The 20315-nt window shown below is 38.6% G+C and overlaps 1 protein-coding gene across 1 annotated transcript; it reads left to right on the top strand.

Annotated features, from left to right (window-relative positions):
* Nucleotides 1-5219: 5219 nt before the first annotated feature.
* neurl1ab (neuralized E3 ubiquitin protein ligase 1Ab) lies at nt 5220-20284 on the top strand. Its single transcript, XM_079632813.1, has 6 exons — nt 5220-5416; nt 14084-14292; nt 14639-14960; nt 17890-18519; nt 18985-19140; nt 19239-20284. The coding sequence occupies exons 1-6, from the start codon at nt 5386-5388 to the stop codon at nt 19472-19474; spliced, it is 1584 nt and encodes a 527-aa protein (XP_079488939.1). The 5' UTR covers nt 5220-5385; the 3' UTR covers nt 19475-20284.
* Nucleotides 20285-20315: the final 31 nt, after the last annotated feature.

Here is a 20315-nt window from a genome sequence, read left to right on the forward strand (position 1 = left end):
GAGCCGGTGCTTTTGAGTGAATTAAACACATACCAATGTGGCTTATATTTGACGAAAATGACCCCATAGCAGAGAATGTCTCATAGGAAGAGGGCACTCTCTGGTTACTTCCGGTTTCTGGACTGGCTGCGGTAACACGTCTCTGTCCATGCGGGGGCGCTCGCAGGCGAGTGCAGAATGAATGGAGGTCTATGGAGTTATAACGGCTCTGGAGCTATAGAGCTGGTAAGTCCCGCCCCTCTGTAAAACCCCGCTGGACCTCAAAGTTGAAAAAGCGTCAATGCAAGTGAATGGGAGAAAATAATTATTTTCTGGTCCCGTTTGAATTGTGCCATGAATGTGAACATATGTTGTCTGTGAATATTTTATATAATCTTTCATGTTACAAGTTTGACAGTATATGGTAGCCTATGATTCGTCGGCTAGCAGTTGTGGAAAAGACATAACGAGAAAGACTACATGTCGCCTATGTGACGTCACCCCATAAAGTTGACTTACCCGTGATTTTCGCCAACCTCAACGATTTTGTCCTCTCCCTGAAAGAAGGCGGTGAAGTGCACCAAAGACACAGCCATGTCTAGCGGGATCCGTGAGCTAGAGCCGTGTGCTAGTGGTGTTGACGTTTCAAACGCGTCGAAAGCAGCGAAGAGTTGTAGTCCACAAAGTGCTCTCACACAAAGTCTACCCGTATCAAACTTCTACCCGCTAAATTGTAGCATTCTTCACACGAAAGATTATATAAAAAATTCACAGACAACATATGTTCACATTCATGGCACAATTCAAATGGGACCAGAAAATAATTATTTTCTCCCATTCACTTGCATTGACGCTTTTTCAACTTTGAGGTCCAGCGGGGTTTTACGGAGGGGCGGGACTTACCAGCTCTATACCCCTCAAAGTCCACTTTTCTCAGGATATAATTTTTTGTCTAGTCATTTGAATGTTGTATTCGAAAGGAGATGCAAAGAAATTACACCTTGCTGGGTGTTAGATTTTTTACAGTCACTTATTTGCTTTAAAAAGTCTTTTAAAATGTCAATGACGTCATACACATCGTACGACCAGAGATACTGCTTTACGGCAATCCTTCAGTCACTTTGGTGCTTTCGCGCTCTGCACTTTCTTTTCTATCGAGGCATCGACAGCACAGCTGACACAGCTACAGTCATGGCCAAAATTGTTGGCACCCCTGGTAAATATGATCAAAACTGGCTGTAAAAAATAAATCTGCATTGTTTATCCTTTTGATCTTTCATTCAAAAAATTGCCAAAATTCTAACCTTTCATTGAAGCAAGAGAATTGAAAGTGGGGCTAAATCACATTATGAATTAAATGTTTTTCTCCAAAACACGTTGGCCACAATTATTGGCACCCTTTTATTAAATACTTTTTGCAACCTCCTTTTGCCAAGATAACAGCTCTGAGTTTTCTCCTATAATGCCTGATGAGTTTGAAGAACAACTGACAAGAGATCAGAGACCATTCCTCCACACAGAATCTCTCCAGATCCTGCAGATTCCCAGATCCATGTTGGTGCTTCTTCTCTTCAGTTCAGCCCACTCATTTTCTATAGGGTTCCGGCCAGGGACTGGGATGGCCATTGCAGATCTTGGTTTTGTGCTCAGTGACCCATTTTTGTTTTGATTTTGATATTTGTTTTTGGATCACTGTCCTGTTGGAAGATCCAAACATGGCCCGTTATAAGATATTCAAGATATACAAGATGTCCAGGACCTCTGGCAGAAAATTAGGCCCACAGCAGTAAATATACAGCAGAGTATTTCATTTTACACATGGGGTACTTTTTTATCCCTGTGTGCACCAAACCCATCTTAAGTGTTTGCTGCCAAAAAAGCTATTTTTTTGTTTCATCTGACCATAGAACCCGTCCCGTTTGAAGTGCCAGTAGTGTCAGGTACTTTTCAAACGTTCTATGGACAGAGGAACCAAAAAAATAGCTTTTTTGGCAGCAAACACTTAAGATGGGTTTGGTGCACACAGGGATAAAAGAGTACCCCATGTGTAAAATGAAATACTCTGCTGTATCTTTACTGCTGTGGGCCTAATTTTCTGCCAGAGGTCCTGGACATCTTGTTCAGACACATGGCATCATGGATTGGATCAAATACCAACAGATAAAAAATCGAAACCTAACAGACTGTGCTAGAATATCTTACAACGGGCCATGTTTGGATCTTCCAACAGGACAGTGATCCAAAAACAAATATCAAAACAAAAATGGGTCACTGAGCACAAAACCAAGATCTGCAATGGCCATCCCAGTCCCTGGCCTGAACCCTATAGAAAATGAGTGGGCTGAACTGAAGAGAAGAAGCACCAACATGGATCTGGGAATCTGCAGGATCTGGAGAGATTCTGTGTGGAGGAATGGTCTCTGATCTCTTGTCAGGTGTTCTCCAAACTCATCAGGCATTATAGGAGAAAACTCAGAGCTGTTATCTTGGCAAAAGGAGGTTGCAAAAAGTATTTAATAAAAGGGTGCCAATAATTGTGGCCAACGTGTTTTGGAGAAAAACATTTATTTCATAATGTGATTTAGCCCCACTTTCAATTCTCTTGCTTCAATGAAAGGTTAGAATTTTGGCAATTTTTTGAATGAAAGATCAAAAGGATAAACAATGCAGATTTATTTTTTACAGCCAGTTTTGATCATATTTACCAGGGGTGCCAACAATTTTGGCCATGACTGCTAAATACACGTGCTAGAAGAGTTTTTGCTAGAATACATTCTGGGTCCCGCTTCGGATGCCACGATGCCATCAAGCGGTATCTCTTGTCGTAAGCAGTCCTTCACTGACCAATCAGCGTTCATAAGCAGAATGCTAGCGTGTTATGGGCAAGAACAACTCAACCTGTAAGAAATCGAAAGGACATAAATACTCGTTCATTCAACTTTCGACCTATAATCCATGTTGAACTTGCAAAACCTACAATCAAATCTGAGATTTCTCAACGGCAATCGGGTGAAAGAGACAAATTTAGCCGTCTAGCTCCATAGACTCCCATTCATTTTGCACTCGGGTGATCGCCCCCAGTGGATCTCTTTGGAACTACAACCAAAATTCGATACAATAAGACTTAATAGGGAGTGCCCAGGCTCTTCGTAGACAGGCTCCCATAGCCTATAGGCCATTTCCATAGACAGTGTATAAGAGGGCCATTTCAATGGCTATCTGTAGATGTAAGTGACGTGTTTGGCCCTCAGACGTTTCCGGTTAGTTAGCGCGCACATTCGAAACAACGGCGGGTTCTTTTAATGAATTGTTCAATAAAGACGAATCAAGCTGATTTTGGAACCGCATACTCGTAGCCTACTACGATTAGGCTACCATATATTTCTATGGCAGGAATACAGTATAGGCCTAGTAAGTATGCATAGGCGGATTAGGCTACTGTTATGGGCATGCCCAATTGCACTAATATATTTCTCTTTTAAAACAAGATAATCATTCTCAAACGTACGCTATTTCTAGCCTAGTCCTCCCCTTTCATTAAAAAGTTCTAAATTCTGTGAATGTTTATTATAGTGTTTGTTTGTTGTTGTTTTTTGTGAATCGCCAGATTCACACTGCTGCGTGACCACGCGTGTTTCATTTCAACACCCATACTAGCGTGTCCACTGGCACGGAGCAGAGCGAGTGTTTTCAATTAACTCCAATGGAAGTTGCTAAACTTCTATATGAACTGAAAACGCTCGCTCTAGGCGAGTGGAAACCACACACAGATTATGAGAGTGTGCTTTGCGGTTTCGCGTGTTTTGCGTCCTTTGCATCCATGACTTTGCAAAAAGTTGCAGAAAGAGGCAGAGTGTAAACGAGTCAGTTTAAACAATTTACTTTCATTTAAAATACTCACAGACCGTAGCTATAGAGATGTTATTGCAAGACCAGTCTAAAACCTTGGCATGTTTGCATTTAATTTTTCAATTGTCTAGATTTAGTTTCATTTTCAGTTTTTTTTTTTTTTTTTTTTTTTTTTTTTTTTTTTGCTGCATGTTTTGTTCAAATTTATATCGTATCTTTAAGTGAAACAGATGTTTATTACATTAGCCTATGCCCGTAACAGTTGGGTTCAAGAGTTTAATGTGTTTAATAAAATGTTTAATGTTGCATACTTGCAGCAGGTTATCTATAACATTTGGGTTGACAGTTAGGCCTATCACTTATCATTAGAGTAGCCTACAAAATATTGCAAAAAGTGGTAGCCTAACCTGATTTTGTAAGAATTTTTTCTACTTGAGCTAACATTGATGTAACATTCTGTTGTCATATAAATGTGTTAATATTAATTACTTTTGAGTATAGTAAAATAGTAATAATGTACATTTTCACATGAAACACATTTTATTTATTTTTAGCGGTTATTGTAGCCACTCTAGCTAATGTCAGTGAAGAAAGTTTTGTAGAATAATCATGACGTCAGTATCATTAATGACTGTCCATATAACAACGTGTCACACATTTGTGAGTGTGTAATTCTACTGAGGAATATTCATCGAATGGCCAGTGCAGAAGTGTGAAGTCTCTCCTGACTGCCAAAACTGAAAAACACTTTGTGTGTTGTGTGCTTTGCTTGATTGTTCATGCAATCACGATGAGATTAGACAAGAAACTGAGTGATTTGATCAAGACACATAATAGACCATATACCATGACTCCCACTCAACAAAAGATTCCCACTGTTATTTAAACATGTTCAGTCTACCTTTATTTTGTGAGGCTAGAATGCAAGGTAGGCCTATGCTTGTGATCATGTCCACTCTGTAATGGAAGATAGGGGAGAGGGGCATAATGTTACAATATCCAAATGTAGGCAACAGTATGTCAAAGGGTCGGGATAGTCAATCTCCACTTCATCCTACTGAAACAACGGGGATAGTTATGCATACTGCGAGTATGCATCAGTAAGTAGGCTACTCTGGTAATTTTAGTGTCAACTGTCATTTTATAGGCAAAATGTACGGATCCGTCAGAAGAGCGAATCATATAAAAACTGCATATGTGCTATAAATACATAGCCTATATATGTCATTGTATTGAAAACTATTCCTACTATTTATTACTGTAATCGGGTCATTCAGACGTTGCTTAGTAACTTTCCGAGAGCGTCTAGTCACGTAAACTAATTCATTTTCATAATCCAATCCTTGACCAGTAGACCTCTCAAGCCCCGCCTCGTATGCTAATGAGAACCCGCTGAAGGGTCTCGCTGAATGGGAACGCGTTTGCATGTCTAGTGTACAGCCGCTGTACAATAACACACACCCGCGGAGTATATGACAAATAGTGCGAGTTACTTTATTTGAAATGCAAAGCTGTTGAAGACGTTTTTCAGGATTTCATTGTGTGAACATCGCTGAAATGGGTGGGCAGGTTACCCGTACCGCTTTAGGTGAGTGACAATTAGATTTATGCGTGTAATTCATAATTCCATAATGATATCGAGGAACCTTTGTGTACTGATATAACGAGCATCTTAATTATTTTTCAGAATATTATATAAAGAAATATGGCTGCATTTTCCCAAATTAGTTATTTTCTTTACTGAGCTCTTTACCTTATTGTTAGCCTACTTAAAAACGTGCTCCAAACAGAATACTTGTTGCTCAAACTCTTCTCATCAAAGTCTTGATCCTCTTCCGGTTCTCCAACATATTTCAGAATTCAGATGGATTGATTTTCTGTCTGGGATAACTATTTGTAGGCTACTGTCGATAGGCTACCGATCAATAGTTTGTCTTTCAGGGAGCATTGTTTTATGTGTTTGTGTATATATTTATATATATACGAATTAATTATACAGATTAACTCTAATCCAAACCTTAAAAGAATACGTTTTGATAATAATAATTAAATAATAATAATAATTAAAAACATTATTCACAAAGTTTTGAGCAATTTTACTTTTGTGTATATACCCAAATGGACTATTTTGTTCTTATATTCATCACACACATATTCATAGTTTTAGATATGTCTGTTGTATGTTTTGCTCTTTCTTGCTGTAAACAAGAAAAGTATGCATAATAAACCATTTCAAGTTTATACCCACTTAGTAAACGAAGCTGACACTGAGTCAACCTGACACTTAGGCCAGCTATTGCCTACAGCACTGAGAGAAAGAGTCCACACATATAATGGGATATGACATTATTATCAAGAGAAAATCTCTAACATCTCTTCGAACCAAGAGGAAAAATAAGGGATATTGGAATCTGTGATTAGTTATTACCCAGCTATTAAAAATTCTAATAATGTTCAAATGTTGCTAACGTTCCTATTAAGTTATAAAAAAATGTGTTTCTGAATGTTCAAAACGTTTCAAAAATGTTTTTTCTTGGTTATGCAGATGTTAATGGAACATTGCATTTCATAATTTTGCAAACATAATGGGAATGTTACTATTGAATGTTCTCTGAACATTCTGAAACTATAGTAACATTAAAAAGACTTAAGACGAATATCCAACTAAATGTTTCAGCTAAAAAATAAAACGTTCCATGACCAATGTATAAATAATATTTTTGTGCTAACATTATAGAGACTACATAGCCTAACTTTGAACAAATGTTTAATTAACGTTACTGGATGAACGTTCCCTGTTATCTGGGTAGCTTGTTGGTTATGTGGGGCAGTTTTTGTAAGGACCAACCAACCAACCGTCCCCCAAAGTATATGGGGACATTTAGTGTTACGGGATAGAAAATATCATTAGATCAGTAAAACAGAATGTAGTTTTAAAATCCACACAATGAAAACAAATATTGGTTTACGTGTATTTGTCATGACATAGAGCGCAGACTCAGAATATTATTAGGGCCCAAGCCTTGAAAAGGCGAAGGCCCTATTGTTTTTCTTCGGATTATTATTTATTATTATTTATTATTATTATTATTATTATTTTACTACCTTTTGGGCACTTTTGGGGGCCTTAACGTGCTCAAAAACTCTTGAAACTTTGCACAAATGTCAGAACCTGCGGCCATCAGGGCCCGACTGAAGCTGGGACCCGGGCGTGGCAGGGGGGCTCGCCAGCGCCCCCTGGAATGGGATTCAAAAACATGTCCATATATCAAACACGCTTGCATGAAATAATATGAAACTCGGTACACATATAGATCTCATCGGGCCGAACAACTTTCGTGCTCTAAGTTTTACGCCAGTCCAACAGGAAGTCGGCTATTATGGGTTGTATGGAAACGCATGTTCTGGCATTTGAAACACTTCTCCTAGAGAATTCATCGGATGACCACGAAACTCGGTGTGCATGAAGCCAAGACATGGAGGATGATAAATTGCGAGGGGATTTTTGATATCTCGAACGGTTTGGCTGTGGCGAGGAAACAAATTTATGGCGAATATTGGAAACAGGAAGTGTGTTATAACATCCTCATACATTAATTGATCTTGATGAAACTTCAGCAGTGTGTTCGCTGTAAGAGGCCGATCACATGGATGTGACTATTGTGAGTCAAAGTTATAGCGCCACCAACTGGCAGCAGGAAGTGTGTCACTTTCAAGATACTTTTGACCCAAGAGGGGGGGTTAGTTTTACCTACAGTCACAAAAATCTATATATGTATTCTTCTCCTTGAGACGGACAACTTTCTAATTTACAGTCATTAGCTCAGACCAACAGAATAGGGCTATTTAATAAAAATCAAGTCATACATAGGGCTATACTGCCCTCTAGTGATGTATGACAGTCAATGCCAGCATGTAAGGTCTAAATGAGATCAAAATAGTTCAGACATAAATATATATTTATTAGGGTGACTGTGTGAGGATATTTTCCCACCGGTTAATCGACGTGTGACACCGGCGGGAGCTTTTAAATCGCTAACTTAAAAGCGAAAGTAAGTACTGGACGTCCAGTAGGAATGAACTAAAACACACTCTGTTCTGCTCGTTCCTCGCCGTGAACGCGTTATTGCTTGAATTGCGAGTTCAATAGCCTATTATTCTTAATGGAAAACAATAAAACAGTACAATGACAGATTCGCTTAAATAGTCGTTTTTACACAAAATATTCCGTCATCATCTTTTCAGTCTGCTCTTCACCCATGATGATTAATGAAATTGGACTGATCTTTGCTGCGACTCTCGTTCAACTCACGTTTTATTAAGCGGACACGTTCAGGTTTTAATAGGTTAGTGCCCGTTCTCTAACTAAACTAAATTATTTTAACACACACACACACACACACACACACACACACACACACACACACACACACACACACGTGCATTGCAATCTCAAATCGACGGTGGAGCGCGATTATATATTTAAATCTGTATATTGTAGCCTAATATCTGTACCTAGTCACACCCCTACTCTTATTAAATGTATGCTTCATATTTCATTTTTAATTTCTAAATTTGATCAATAAATTAAATTATTTAGAATAATAAGACACTATAGGGACACCCTGTGGCTGATCAAATTAAATATTTTAAACTGAAAAATAACAATGCATTAAATAATGTTATGAGATTGTTTTAAATATAAGTTAATTAACGATCGTTGGAAAGAATGATAGGCTATACTTTTGAACATAACACTAAACCTCCTTTAAGTGTCGCAAGGCGACCGTCTTAATGAGCGAGTCATTGATTCATTCGTTCAAACGAGTCGTTTGAACGACTGAGTCATTAATGAATGAGACAGTTGTCTATTGATTGATAATTGAATCTTTGAGTCAAGCGATTCTTTCAAAAAGCGGAATCATTCACTAATGAAAAAACACTGTGAGATGCGCGATGGTTCTGCTGTGATCTTTGTTGAACTATTTTCGCTGCTGAAACAGAACAAAAACAGGAACATTGCATCTAAAGTGTAATTGACTCATTTTATGCATTTATTGAACTGTTGTATGAAATCAATGTCAATTTTTCAATTGTGATGGTGGTATTCATGAAAAGAGGAGGAGCTAAATGAGTCTCAATAAAGATAAATGCACACACTACATTCACATATGCACACACAGGATTCATACATGCACACACATGATTCATAAATACACACACAGGATACACAAATGCGCACAAAATTCACAAATGCACACACAGAATTTAAAAAGCACAGAAGATTCACAAATGCATACAAAATTCACAAATTCACACAAAATTCATAAATACACACACAATTCAGAAATACAAACAAAATTTACAAATGCACTCAAGATTCAGAAATGCACAGGGCAAGATTCAGACGTGTATTTCTGATGCACACACAAATATATATTGATTTACAAACTGCTTGCGGTCTGTGAACTTCACTGCATTTGTGTGTGAATTTTGAGACTCCCTTGACTTGGCTCGACACACAAATGCCTTTTTTTAAACAGGGAATGATCAGCAACCAATCAGATATCTCCCTTGGTTTAGCCAATCACAAGAACGCACCCCACGTGGGGGATTGTTTACTCATAAGCCAATCACATGAATGCGTTCACACAGCGCGAAATGCATGTGGCGCGGGCGCGGTGGAGTTCTGTCTGTCAGTTGGTTGAGACATAGACATCATATTATAGATAGACGCCCTATCGACCGCTACTGTATGGGAAGCCAAACAAACCAAAAGTGGGACGAGACAGCGGGGGTTTACAGAGCTCGCGCCGCGCTGACATGTCATCTGCGCGGTTCAATGGTCCGAGCCGCGCGGCCGACTCGTCAAACAGCGCAGATCAAACAGCGCAGCGCAAACCATACATGCAAATAAATGTACAATAAAGAAACCCCAGCTTCCTTACAAAAAATTGGTTCTCTGCTGAAGTTTAGGAGTTTTTCCCTACAGAAGACAAAGAAGAAGAAAGACAAGATGAAATGCATGCATTTCTTATGTTTATTATAGCTATTTAATACTGTTAGTAAAGAGTAGTGTTGTGCGTCGATACTTTGAAGAACTGCACATATATAGAGGCTACGGAAAGAGCTGTACAAAGCAGAAACTTCAATGACTTTCAATTTCGTAGTCGTCTTGAGGAGCACGCCAACCTTCTGGAAATTATATCGGACAGTTTACATGTTCAGGTAATGTATGTTAGTAAGTTTTGCATTCAGCCATCATTTATAGACTTTAAGCTTTTTATGTCTGAATTCCATAATCATTTGTTAATTTTGAATAAAATGTTAAAACTAAAGATCAATTTTATGTTATTGATATTTTGTGATATTGATTTATAGGGTGAATTCAGTGTGATTTGGACACTTTTTGCTATTGAGATTAATTGGAAAAAGTGTCCCTCCCAATCAACCTGAATACACACACACACACACACACACACACACACACACACACACACACACACACACACACACACACACACACACACACACACACACACACACACACTATATATCGCCTATATATAGTCTAAATAGTATTCAGGTTGATTGGGAGGGACACTTTTTCCAACATAGGAAAAAGACATAAAAAGCTTAAAGTCTACAAATGATGGCTGAATGTAAAACTTACTAACATACATTACCTGAACATGTAAACTGTCCGATATAATTTCCAGAAGGTTGGCGTGCTCCTCAAGACGACTACGAAATTGAAAGTCATTGAAGTTTCTGCTTTGTACAGCTCTTTCCGTAGCCTCTATATATGTGCAGTTCTTCAAAGTATCGACGCACAACACTACTCTTTACTAACAGTATTAAATAGCTATAATAAACATAAGAAATGCATGCATTTCATCTTGTCTTTCTTCTTCTTTGTCTTCTGTAGGGAAAAACTCCTAAACTTCAGCAGAGAACCAATTTTTTGTAAGGAAGCTGGGGTTTCTTTATTGTACATTTATTTGCATGTATGGTTTGCGCTGCGCTGTTTGATCTGCGCTGTTTGACGAGTCGGCCGCGCGGCTCGGACCATTGAACCGCGCAGATGACATGTCAGCGCGGCGCGAGCTCTGTAAACCCCCGCTGTCTCGTCCCACTTTTGGTTTGTTTGGCTTCCCATACAGTAGCGGTCGATAGGGCGTCTATCTATAATATGATGTCTATGTCTCAACCAACTGACAGACAGAACTCCACCGCGCCCGCGCCACATGCATTTCGCGCTGTGTGAACGCATTCATGTGATTGGCTTATGAGTAAACAATCCCCCACGTGGGGTGCGTTCTTGTGATTGGCTAAACCAAGGGAGATATCTGATTGGTTGCTGATCATTCCCTGTTTAAAAAAAGGCATTTGTGTGTCGAGCCAAGTCAAGGGAGTCTCAAAATTCACACACAAATGCAGTGAAGTTCACAGACCGCAAGCAGTTTGTAAATCAATATATATTTGTGTGTGCATCAGAAATACACGTCTGAATCTTGCCCTGTGCATTTCTGAATCTTGAGTGCATTTGTAAATTTTGTTTGTATTTCTGAATTGTGTGTGTATTTATGAATTTTGTGTGAATTTGTGAATTTTGTATGCATTTGTGAATCTTCTGTGCTTTTTAAATTCTGTGTGTGCATTTGTGAATTTTGTGCGCATTTGTGTATCCTGTGTGTGTATTTATGAATCATGTGTGTGCATGTATGAATCCTGTGTGTGCATATGTGAATGTAGTGTGTGCATTTATCTTTATTGAGACTCATTTAGCTCCATAGTCGTGTGAGGTTGCTTAACTGTATCATGTTAGAAAATATGAAAACGCCCCATTTTTTAATTGTTCACTGGGATTATTTTGTGAGTGCTTCGCAACATTGTTACCGTGAGTAATGTATTTATAATGCACTATCGATAGCAGCTTACAATAAATGTTATAATCAGGATTTTGTTTCTTTTTTCCCCATGTTCTAATCAGGTTGGGCAAGTAAAATTATCTTTGTCTCAACCATGCGCTTTTTAGTTTCATGATTTGGCTCTATAGTTCGGGGTGGATTGCTTGAATTGTGAGTTCAATAGCCTATTGTTCTTACAGTAAATGAAATCGGACTCCTGCTGCTGATCTTTGCTGCTTAAAATAAACAGATTACTGCTCTGTTTGAGGACAAGAAATTAAAACCAATGCAATATGATGAATGTCCAAAAGATGGCACCGACAGACTGTTTTTAAATGAGGTTGGATAAATTTTTTTTGCTTTTAAACTGTGTGTGTGTGTGTGTGTGAGAGAGAGAGATTTTGGTTGGGTGACAGTTGTAGGTTACAGTTTGACAAGAGTTTATAGTTTAACAAAACACATACCGGTATATATATATATATATGTATATATAAATTTTTTTTTCTTATATGTGCCCTCGATGCGCACTTTTGCAGAACCCACACTGATGCAAGCTCTAAAGCAGACTTCTTCTCGACAGTCAAAGCGGGGTTACGTTATTGCCCGTCGTGCACAGGAACCCAAAAGGCACCGGGGTGGCGGCTTTTTATATATATATATATATATATATATATATATATATATATATATATATATATAAATAAATATAGCTGCAAGCAGCGATGTAGGGCCCAAGCCGGTGGCAGCGCCAGCCCGGTGCCTTTAGTGTAACTAAAGGCACCAGGGTGCCGGTGCCACCGGCTTGGGCCCGTAATCGCTGCTTGCAGCTATATTTATTTATATATATATATATATATATATATATATATATATATATATATATATATATATATATATATATTCTATTTATGTTCCACTTGGCTGTGTGTGTGTGTGTCTCATGATTCCCTTATTAACACATACACAAATACACTCACATACACCTGCAACTACATATCCTCATTTGCCCACACAGAGAGTATGTGTGGAAGTAGAAGAATGCAGAATCTGTCTCTCGCATGTGCAACTAAACGCTAAAGACCCACACCCAGTGAAATGTCAACAGCAGTTAATTAAAGAGAAAAATATCTCCGTAACAAGACTGTGTCCTTGACTTAATGCTTCGGAGAGGCCTGGGAAAATATGAAAGGGAGTCGAGGAGCAAGTGTTTGATCACAAGCCAGTTTCGTCTGTGAGAATCAATGTGCATCGCATTTGGTTCTTTTAATGGCTGTTTATGTTTTTATTTATGTATTGTCTCATTCATCATCATGGAATTGTGTAAGACCATCTACTATCCTAGAATTGCTTATCAATGCATTTTATCACTCAACTACAATACCAGACACTACATTGTACCTTGATACCATGCGCAGCACTTTAGAATGCTTTATTCTGATTGGCTGTCTGACATTCTAAGCTGTTTATATATATTATTTTCAATAACTACACGGTTTGGAGTAGTTCTAAAACTGATCGTATTACAATTCTAAATCACAGCAAATTATTTCAGTTATTTAGAATAGCAATCCTCTATTTATTTGTTAATTTATTTGTTTGTTTGTTTGTTTTTGTTTTTATTCATTTCAGTAATTCTGGGTTGTACCGGACTAGAAAAAATTATACTTAAGCAATGACAAAAAAGTATTTTAGCAACATGTTTATATATTTCACTAAAAGTTATGTTTATATATATATATAGCAGCAATAGCTGGTAATTATACTGTTATAATGTAACTCAGTAGACAACTATATACTGATAAACACATTTTTAGTAAACGATGACATTCTTTACTGGTGACTTGTTTAATTTTTAACACATTCATTCCATTCTTCCATTCTCAAACCTTACAATTGTGACGACAACCTCAGATTAGCCAGCTATAACTTTGCCATGGTAAAATGTTTAAATAATGAGAGTTCATCACAACAATGGTCAGTAAACCAAAGCTTTCAAGGCATAAAATCAAATGTATGATCAAAGAATGAAGTAGTCTGATGTTGAGTTGAGATGTCTTTCCAATGTGTAAGTATTTGTGTGTGTGTGTGTAGACATAACCTCATATTTGGCAGCCTGAATAGCAGAAACCTGGGTTCTTTCTCTCCCTCTATCTCTGTGTCTCTTTTGTTGTCTCTGTTCTTGATAAAGATTTTCATTCAGAGATGGTAGCCGCTGTGATCTCTAAACACAGCACAAAGCTTTTATGTAATAACATAGCTAGTCAGGATTTTCACTGTTGTGAGTGCCTATATAGGCAATACATATGTATTTGGAAGCAATTTCCCTTTTTTTTGTCATCTCTCAGATGGCGAAACCCTTCACTGCCACCCATTGAAGGCGAGCATATACCCACAGATGCCAGCCCTCCTGCCGCTCTCTTTCCATGCCAACACTAAAGGCTCTCAGATCGTGATGGACAAGACACAGCGCAGCGTGCGCCGAATTGCCAGCTTCTGCAATGCCATCACTTTCACCAACCGGCCAATCAGAATCTACGAGCAGGTCAGGCTAAAGGTATGGTAACCTAACTCTCACCCGTTTCCACATTCCATCCTGTGTGGTCCCAAAATAGCCCTCACATATCCCTCCTTCATATCACTCCATCTCAAACTTTCCCGACGAAGGGAAAACAGAAAGAGAATGCTAGAAATGCTAACATGTGAGGTTGAGCCGTTATCTTGTTCTGGTGAAAGAGGTTGTTTGGGAATGAAAAAAAAAGAACCCGTTTCTGATAAATGCTTCTGCTTTTTATAGCATAACACAATAACTTTTATCAGAGTTTTTTTGTAAACATTGTTTTAAAAATGTGTAATTTTAGCTAACTTCCTTGGTTTCTCTGACTTTTGGCCTCTTCTTTTAGATCACAAAGAGACAGGGATGTTGGAGTGGTGCCCTGCGAGTGGGTTTCAGTACGGTGGACCCGTCAGACTTGTGTTCAACGTGGCTGCCGCGGTTCGCCTGCCCAGATCTGGTCAGCGAGAGGGGATTTTGGGCCCGAGCACTTCCTGAGGAACAATGTGAAGAAGGAGCCGTTCTTTCCTTCTGGTTGGATAACACAGGACGAGTGTTTTACCGGGTTAATGGCGGCTGTCCGATCTTCTTCTTCAGCGGTGTCCCTGCCGGAGAGCCGGTATGGGCGGTCATTGACATTTACGGGCTGACACGTGGAGTACAGCTACTTGGTGAGTTCACATTTCTCTTATATGAAATATCAAGTTTCAAGAAGTTATAATGTCCCGTCAAGTTCTAAACCAAGAAGTCATCAAACTGCCTGAAGCTGGTTTGTCTGACATCTCTGTGAAAGAACTCTCTACGCAGATCAGATGATGTGCCATTCAGAGTTTGCTCCAAGTGGAATTGCTGAGCTCCAGGTCGGCGTGTAATGTGGGCCAGTATCTGAGCTGCGCTTCACTGAGCTCGTGCTGATCGCTTGATGAGTTGTAAAGTTCACAGAGGCTAGTTTGTTTTCGCTGTGCCGAGCACATTTAAACAATTTAAATTCACAACATTTAAAAATAGAATCCTATATTTATACACTCTTATCCTAATTACAAAAACTGCCCAATGGAAAAAAGATTGGAGAGATTGGAATGTTGCCTAGCAACACTTTCGCTTTAAAAATGAAAAACGTAGGCTGGGGAATAAAAAAAAAAGTAAGAGTGAGAAAAAACTATTTGTGTTGAACAAAATCAATGAAAGTCAAAGTTATTCCATTCATAATTCTGTTTTATTGAGATTCTGTGGAAACAAAGTCAGGTTTAATTAAGGCAATTAAGCATTCAGTGACATCAATTCTGCCTTTTTTATTTTTTATGAATTTGTAATGCATGCAGATTCAGAATACAGTTGTTTTTGTTGTTTGGTATTATTAATCAGCACATTTTTAAAGGTAAAATATTTTTTTTAGGTAATTTCTTCGCCTAAAAAACTGATTGGCAGCTGTAAAAGGTTAAAGGTTTACAGTGTTTGGAAAGTGACTTTATTATTTGTTCAAGTAGTTAAACTACTGTTAAACTACCATTTTGCAAAATTAGTTTTCTTTTAGTTGTAATAGAATGCCACCAATGCACAACATTTATACTAAATATGATCTTGCTTCATTAAATCTGACATTATTTTGTGTATCGCTACTAAAAGACAACATAAAAAAGAGGTTTACACTATACCGTTTAAAAGTTTAGGGTCAGTAAGGTTTTTATATTTCATTATTTATTTGCTCACCAAGGCTGCATGTATTTGATTAGTAACAGTAAAGTTGTGAAATACTATTATAATGTAAAATAAACTGTTTTCTATTTCTATTGTTTTGAAAAGATCTGAGCTACTATCACAATACAAAAAAGTAGCAATTTTACTTTAAGTTAGTCACTCCCCTACACTGTTTTTGGCAATTTACTGTAAGTGCTTTTTTTGATCACACTATTCTGAAAAGGCTCTCTCTCTCTCTCTCTCTCTCTCTCTCTCTCTCTCTCTCTCTCTCTCTCTCTCTCTCTCTCTCTCTCTCTCTCTCTCTCTCTCTCTCTCTCTTTCTCTCTCTTACGTTTGAGTAAAAATAGTCAATGTTTCCACAGAGTCAGATAGCAGTATGTCTTAGCAATGGCAAGCATAGACTGTGTGTGTGTGTGTGTGTGTGTGTGTGTGTGTGTGTGTGTGTGTGTGTGTGTGTGTGTGTGTGTGTGTGTGTGTGTGTGTGTGTGTGTGTGTGTGTGTGTGTGTGTGTGATATCAGGGGTCAGTATTGGTGTAACATCCGTTAACCAGCTAGACTATTTTAAAATTCACTATATAACCCGATCTCAACTTTAAAAACGTACTGGAAACATGCAAATAAACACAAACATCAAGCCATATTTTGCTTCTGTTATCCAGCTAGCAACATCCTCTATGTGTATTCAAGCTTATTTTCAGTTGCACTTTGCCTCTGTATAAATAGACAGACATAGTTGGTTTATAGATGAACCATCCTCAAGCGATCCGCACGCACTGTGCTCTCTCGCATTACCTCTGTCGCTTCCAAAACGTGTTTATTGTCAGATGGCCAGATGCTGTGACTAAAATCGCCTCCTGTTCTTACTAATGCAGATCACACCACATCTGGCATTTTGTCAAAGTGTTTCAATTCTAGATGGAAGGTCCCTTGTACTGTATGTCATCACATATTGCCTACAAGTAAATTTCATTCTGTGTAGGGATATAGTATTTTAATTGTTAAATATCAGCATGACAGAAATCATTTAAAATATTAAAAGAGAACCAATGCACATGCCTCCTTCCTTTTGATCTTCCGTTTCATGGCCCCAGTGTCACTGAAGCTTCCATGTCTCAATAATTCCTGTTCAGACTAGTCAGCGTCAGCTGAAGGCACTTCAGTAGAAGGCAGAGACGTCAAGCCCGGAAACTAAAAACAACCCAGAGAGGAATATCTACTGCGTCTGAGGACGTTTCTGCTGATGCGACTGCTGTGAAAGTTATAGCAGACCAGTAATTTCCATCACTGAAGCTCTGGTGTTCTCATCAGCGGCTGTCCAGTGTGGATGGCCAATGCCAAAGTTCTTACTGACTGAGGTCAAAATGAAAAACCACCCAGTGCAATTATACTGATGTTGCTGATTACAGGCTACACGAGCAATAGAGTTTTACAATATATGAAAAAAATATGAATTGTGCTTACCCATGCAAAACTTACTGCCACAGTGCTAGGGTGTTGAAAATAGTTGTGCTGCTCAATATTTAGGTTTATACCTTCTTTTCTGGGATTCTTTGATGGATATAATTCTGGCATGACAGATGGTGCAGGCTGATAGGTCCTTAACTCATTTGGTAGCGTTTTCACAAACCCTCCACCTTCCCCAGCTCCACCTGTATAGATCTGCTTCAGGGGTTATTTATATAAGGGGTCTTCAGGGGTCTTATATGCTCACAGAGGCATGTCTGTGAATGTATTGGCAGTAGCAAGTCTCTGTACTTGCTCTGCAGCAGCGTAGCAGGGGAAACGAGAATGGAATTGTGGTTGCTAGGGTTTTCTGGTTGGTTGCTAGGTAGTTGCTTATTGGCCCAGGGGGCCATAATAGCATGATTCTGATTTTAAATGCAATGTGTGTTTGTTTTACAGACAGCAAGATTGTGCCAGCTGAATATCTCTGCCCTGCTTTGACTCATGAAGGGATGGATGACTGGCATCTGTCAAGCAACTGCTCTGAGCTTGACCTCCAGGACGGTCTGCCATCCTTCTCAAGCTCTCCAAACACCCTCAACTCAGTGCTGTCACGTCAGCTGAATGATGACTTGCATTTTCACTGTGTCCATGGCAACGGTCTGCGTCTGCTGACTGAACACATAGCGGTGCGTTATTATAACAGACGTGAGGATTGTGCTCTGGTATTCACGCATCGACCGTTGCGCTGTGGAGAGTGTGTGTTCCTAAAGGTCTCGTTGAGGTCATCTGCCCTTAATGGATTTTTGTCTTACGGATTCACTTCCTGTAACCCGGCCCATATTAACCCAAAGCACCTGCCGGTCAATCCAGACGACCTGCTGGACCGCAAAGAATTTTGGGCTTTTAGCTGCCTGACTTCACCACTTGTGGGTGGTGATATCATCGGTTTCCGGGCAACTGCAGAAGGGGAGGTGCTTGTGAGTCATAATGGAGGGAGAGCCTGTAGAGAGATGTGTGTGGATAATTCCACTCCTCTGTGGATGATCTTCGATTTACACACTCACATCAAGCAAATCAGCATACTGGGTAAAAAAAAAAAAAAAAAAAATGCTCTGACATAATGTGAAGATGCTTGTTTGTTTTTCCTTTAATTTGGTTGTAATAGATTTTTTATTATAATATGTGACCCTGGATCACAAAAGCAGTCATAAGTCGCTCAGGTATATTTGTGGCAGTAGCCAACAATACATTGTAGGGGTCAAAATTATCGATTTTTCTTTTATGGCAAAAATCATTAGGATATTAAGTAAATCATGTTCCATGAAGACTCTATCCATCCCATCCTAACAAACCATAAATCAATGGAAAGATTATTTATTCAGCCTTCAGATGTATAAATTTCAATTTCAAAAAATTTACCCACGTGACTGGTTTGGTGGTCCAGGGTCACATATTTGACTTTTTTGATATTTAATATTATTAAATGCATTTTTTATTTTATATATATAAATAATTTATAAATAATAATATTTTTTGTTTTGTTTTTTCTAGGCACGTCCTTTGGTTACACTGCATCCAGTTCAGAAACACAGAGGTCCATCTTTAGTGATGCCAGTCACACCTCAGCCAATCAGAGACACAGAACAGCAGTCATGGGCTTTACTGACATCTTTCAGCTCCGCCCACAGAGCCTCAGCAGTTCTGCAGGTGTGTTCCTGTCTCTCATTGTTATTCTTTTGTTGATTTACCTAATTCTTTAATGTATTTCTCATTGCGGTTTTCTATGTGGTTGTTGTGGTCCCCAGGGACCACATTCAGTTCACTGTCTTCAGAATCTCCAAATACCCCATCATGCTGTGTGATTACTGGTGAGGAGTGTTTGATTTGCTGTGAGAGGGCAGTGGACTCAGTGCTGTACGCGTGCGGACACATGTGTGTGTGCTCAGTGTGTGGTGGCAAGCTGACGGAGATGTCAAACCCGTGTTGCCCCATGTGTCGCAGCCCAATCAGAGACATCATCAAAATTTACCGCAGCATGTAACCTGGCAACAAACAGGATCCCAGTACCTGGATGGTTCTCAAGAGGCCTTTAACAGGTCATTGTCCTGTTCCAAAAGGATTTTTCCCACATGTCCATCTAAAAGGCTGCTTGTTTGAGCTCTGCAAGGAAGAGGCACTAAATGGCTGCTTAAAACGACTTATCAAAAATGCAGAGAAAACCCAGAAGTGACTGTGCATATGCGAATGGCACAATATTAATGACATTAATATAATCTCAGATTCTATAAATCATAAATCTTATGGCTAGATGTGCACAATGGAAAGTCAAGGTACTAAAAGATTAATTCTGATTTTTTATTTGATAATGTCCTAGTAACTTCATACAAAACTTTTCACATGTTTTTTTCAATGTTTGTTCCCCCACCAACTATTCACATTTATCAGGAAATAAATATTTATTTGACTTGTATACTTTAAATCAATCCAGAGTTCGAATCTATGAACTGCCTTGTGGATTTGATCTGTTGCTAATTATTTATTTATTTTCTGCAAAACAATAAACTAAAAAACTAGATATGTTTTTACATGCCAAAGTAGACATTCACAATATTGTAAGTGCCAATAACTTTGATCTATGTTCATTGTGTAATAAAACTATTACTTTAATGATATCCAACAACAGAACTTGTTATTTATTGTTACAGTGAATATATAAATATAATTATAGGTTTTTATTACGTGCAATTGTGTTTTTATTTTAAGCATTTGTAATCTGTATACACCCTTGTTTTTTGTGAAAATGCCGTGATTGACGACTTACTGACTGATTTATATATTAATAAACAGACACAAACACACAGAAACCATCAAGCTTGTGATTA

The sequence above is a fragment of the Phoxinus phoxinus genome, assembly GCF_949152265.1.
Source record: "Phoxinus phoxinus genome assembly, chromosome: 13".
Taxonomy (NCBI): domain Eukaryota; kingdom Metazoa; phylum Chordata; class Actinopteri; order Cypriniformes; family Leuciscidae; genus Phoxinus; species Phoxinus phoxinus.

What these genes read in the sequence shown, in the direction of transcription:
- neurl1ab (XM_079632813.1), top strand. Translation starts at nt 5,386, where the DNA reads ATGGGTGGGCAGGTTACCCGTACCGCTTTAG. An exon ending in ACGAGCAGGTCAGGCTAAAG is followed by an intron (nt 14,293 to 14,638) that starts GTATGGTAACCT and finishes CTCTTCTTTTAG; the next exon opens with ATCACAAAGAGACAGGGATG. An exon ending in ACGTGGAGTACAGCTACTTG is followed by an intron (nt 14,961 to 17,889) that starts GTGAGTTCACAT and finishes TTTGTTTTACAG; the next exon opens with ACAGCAAGATTGTGCCAGCT.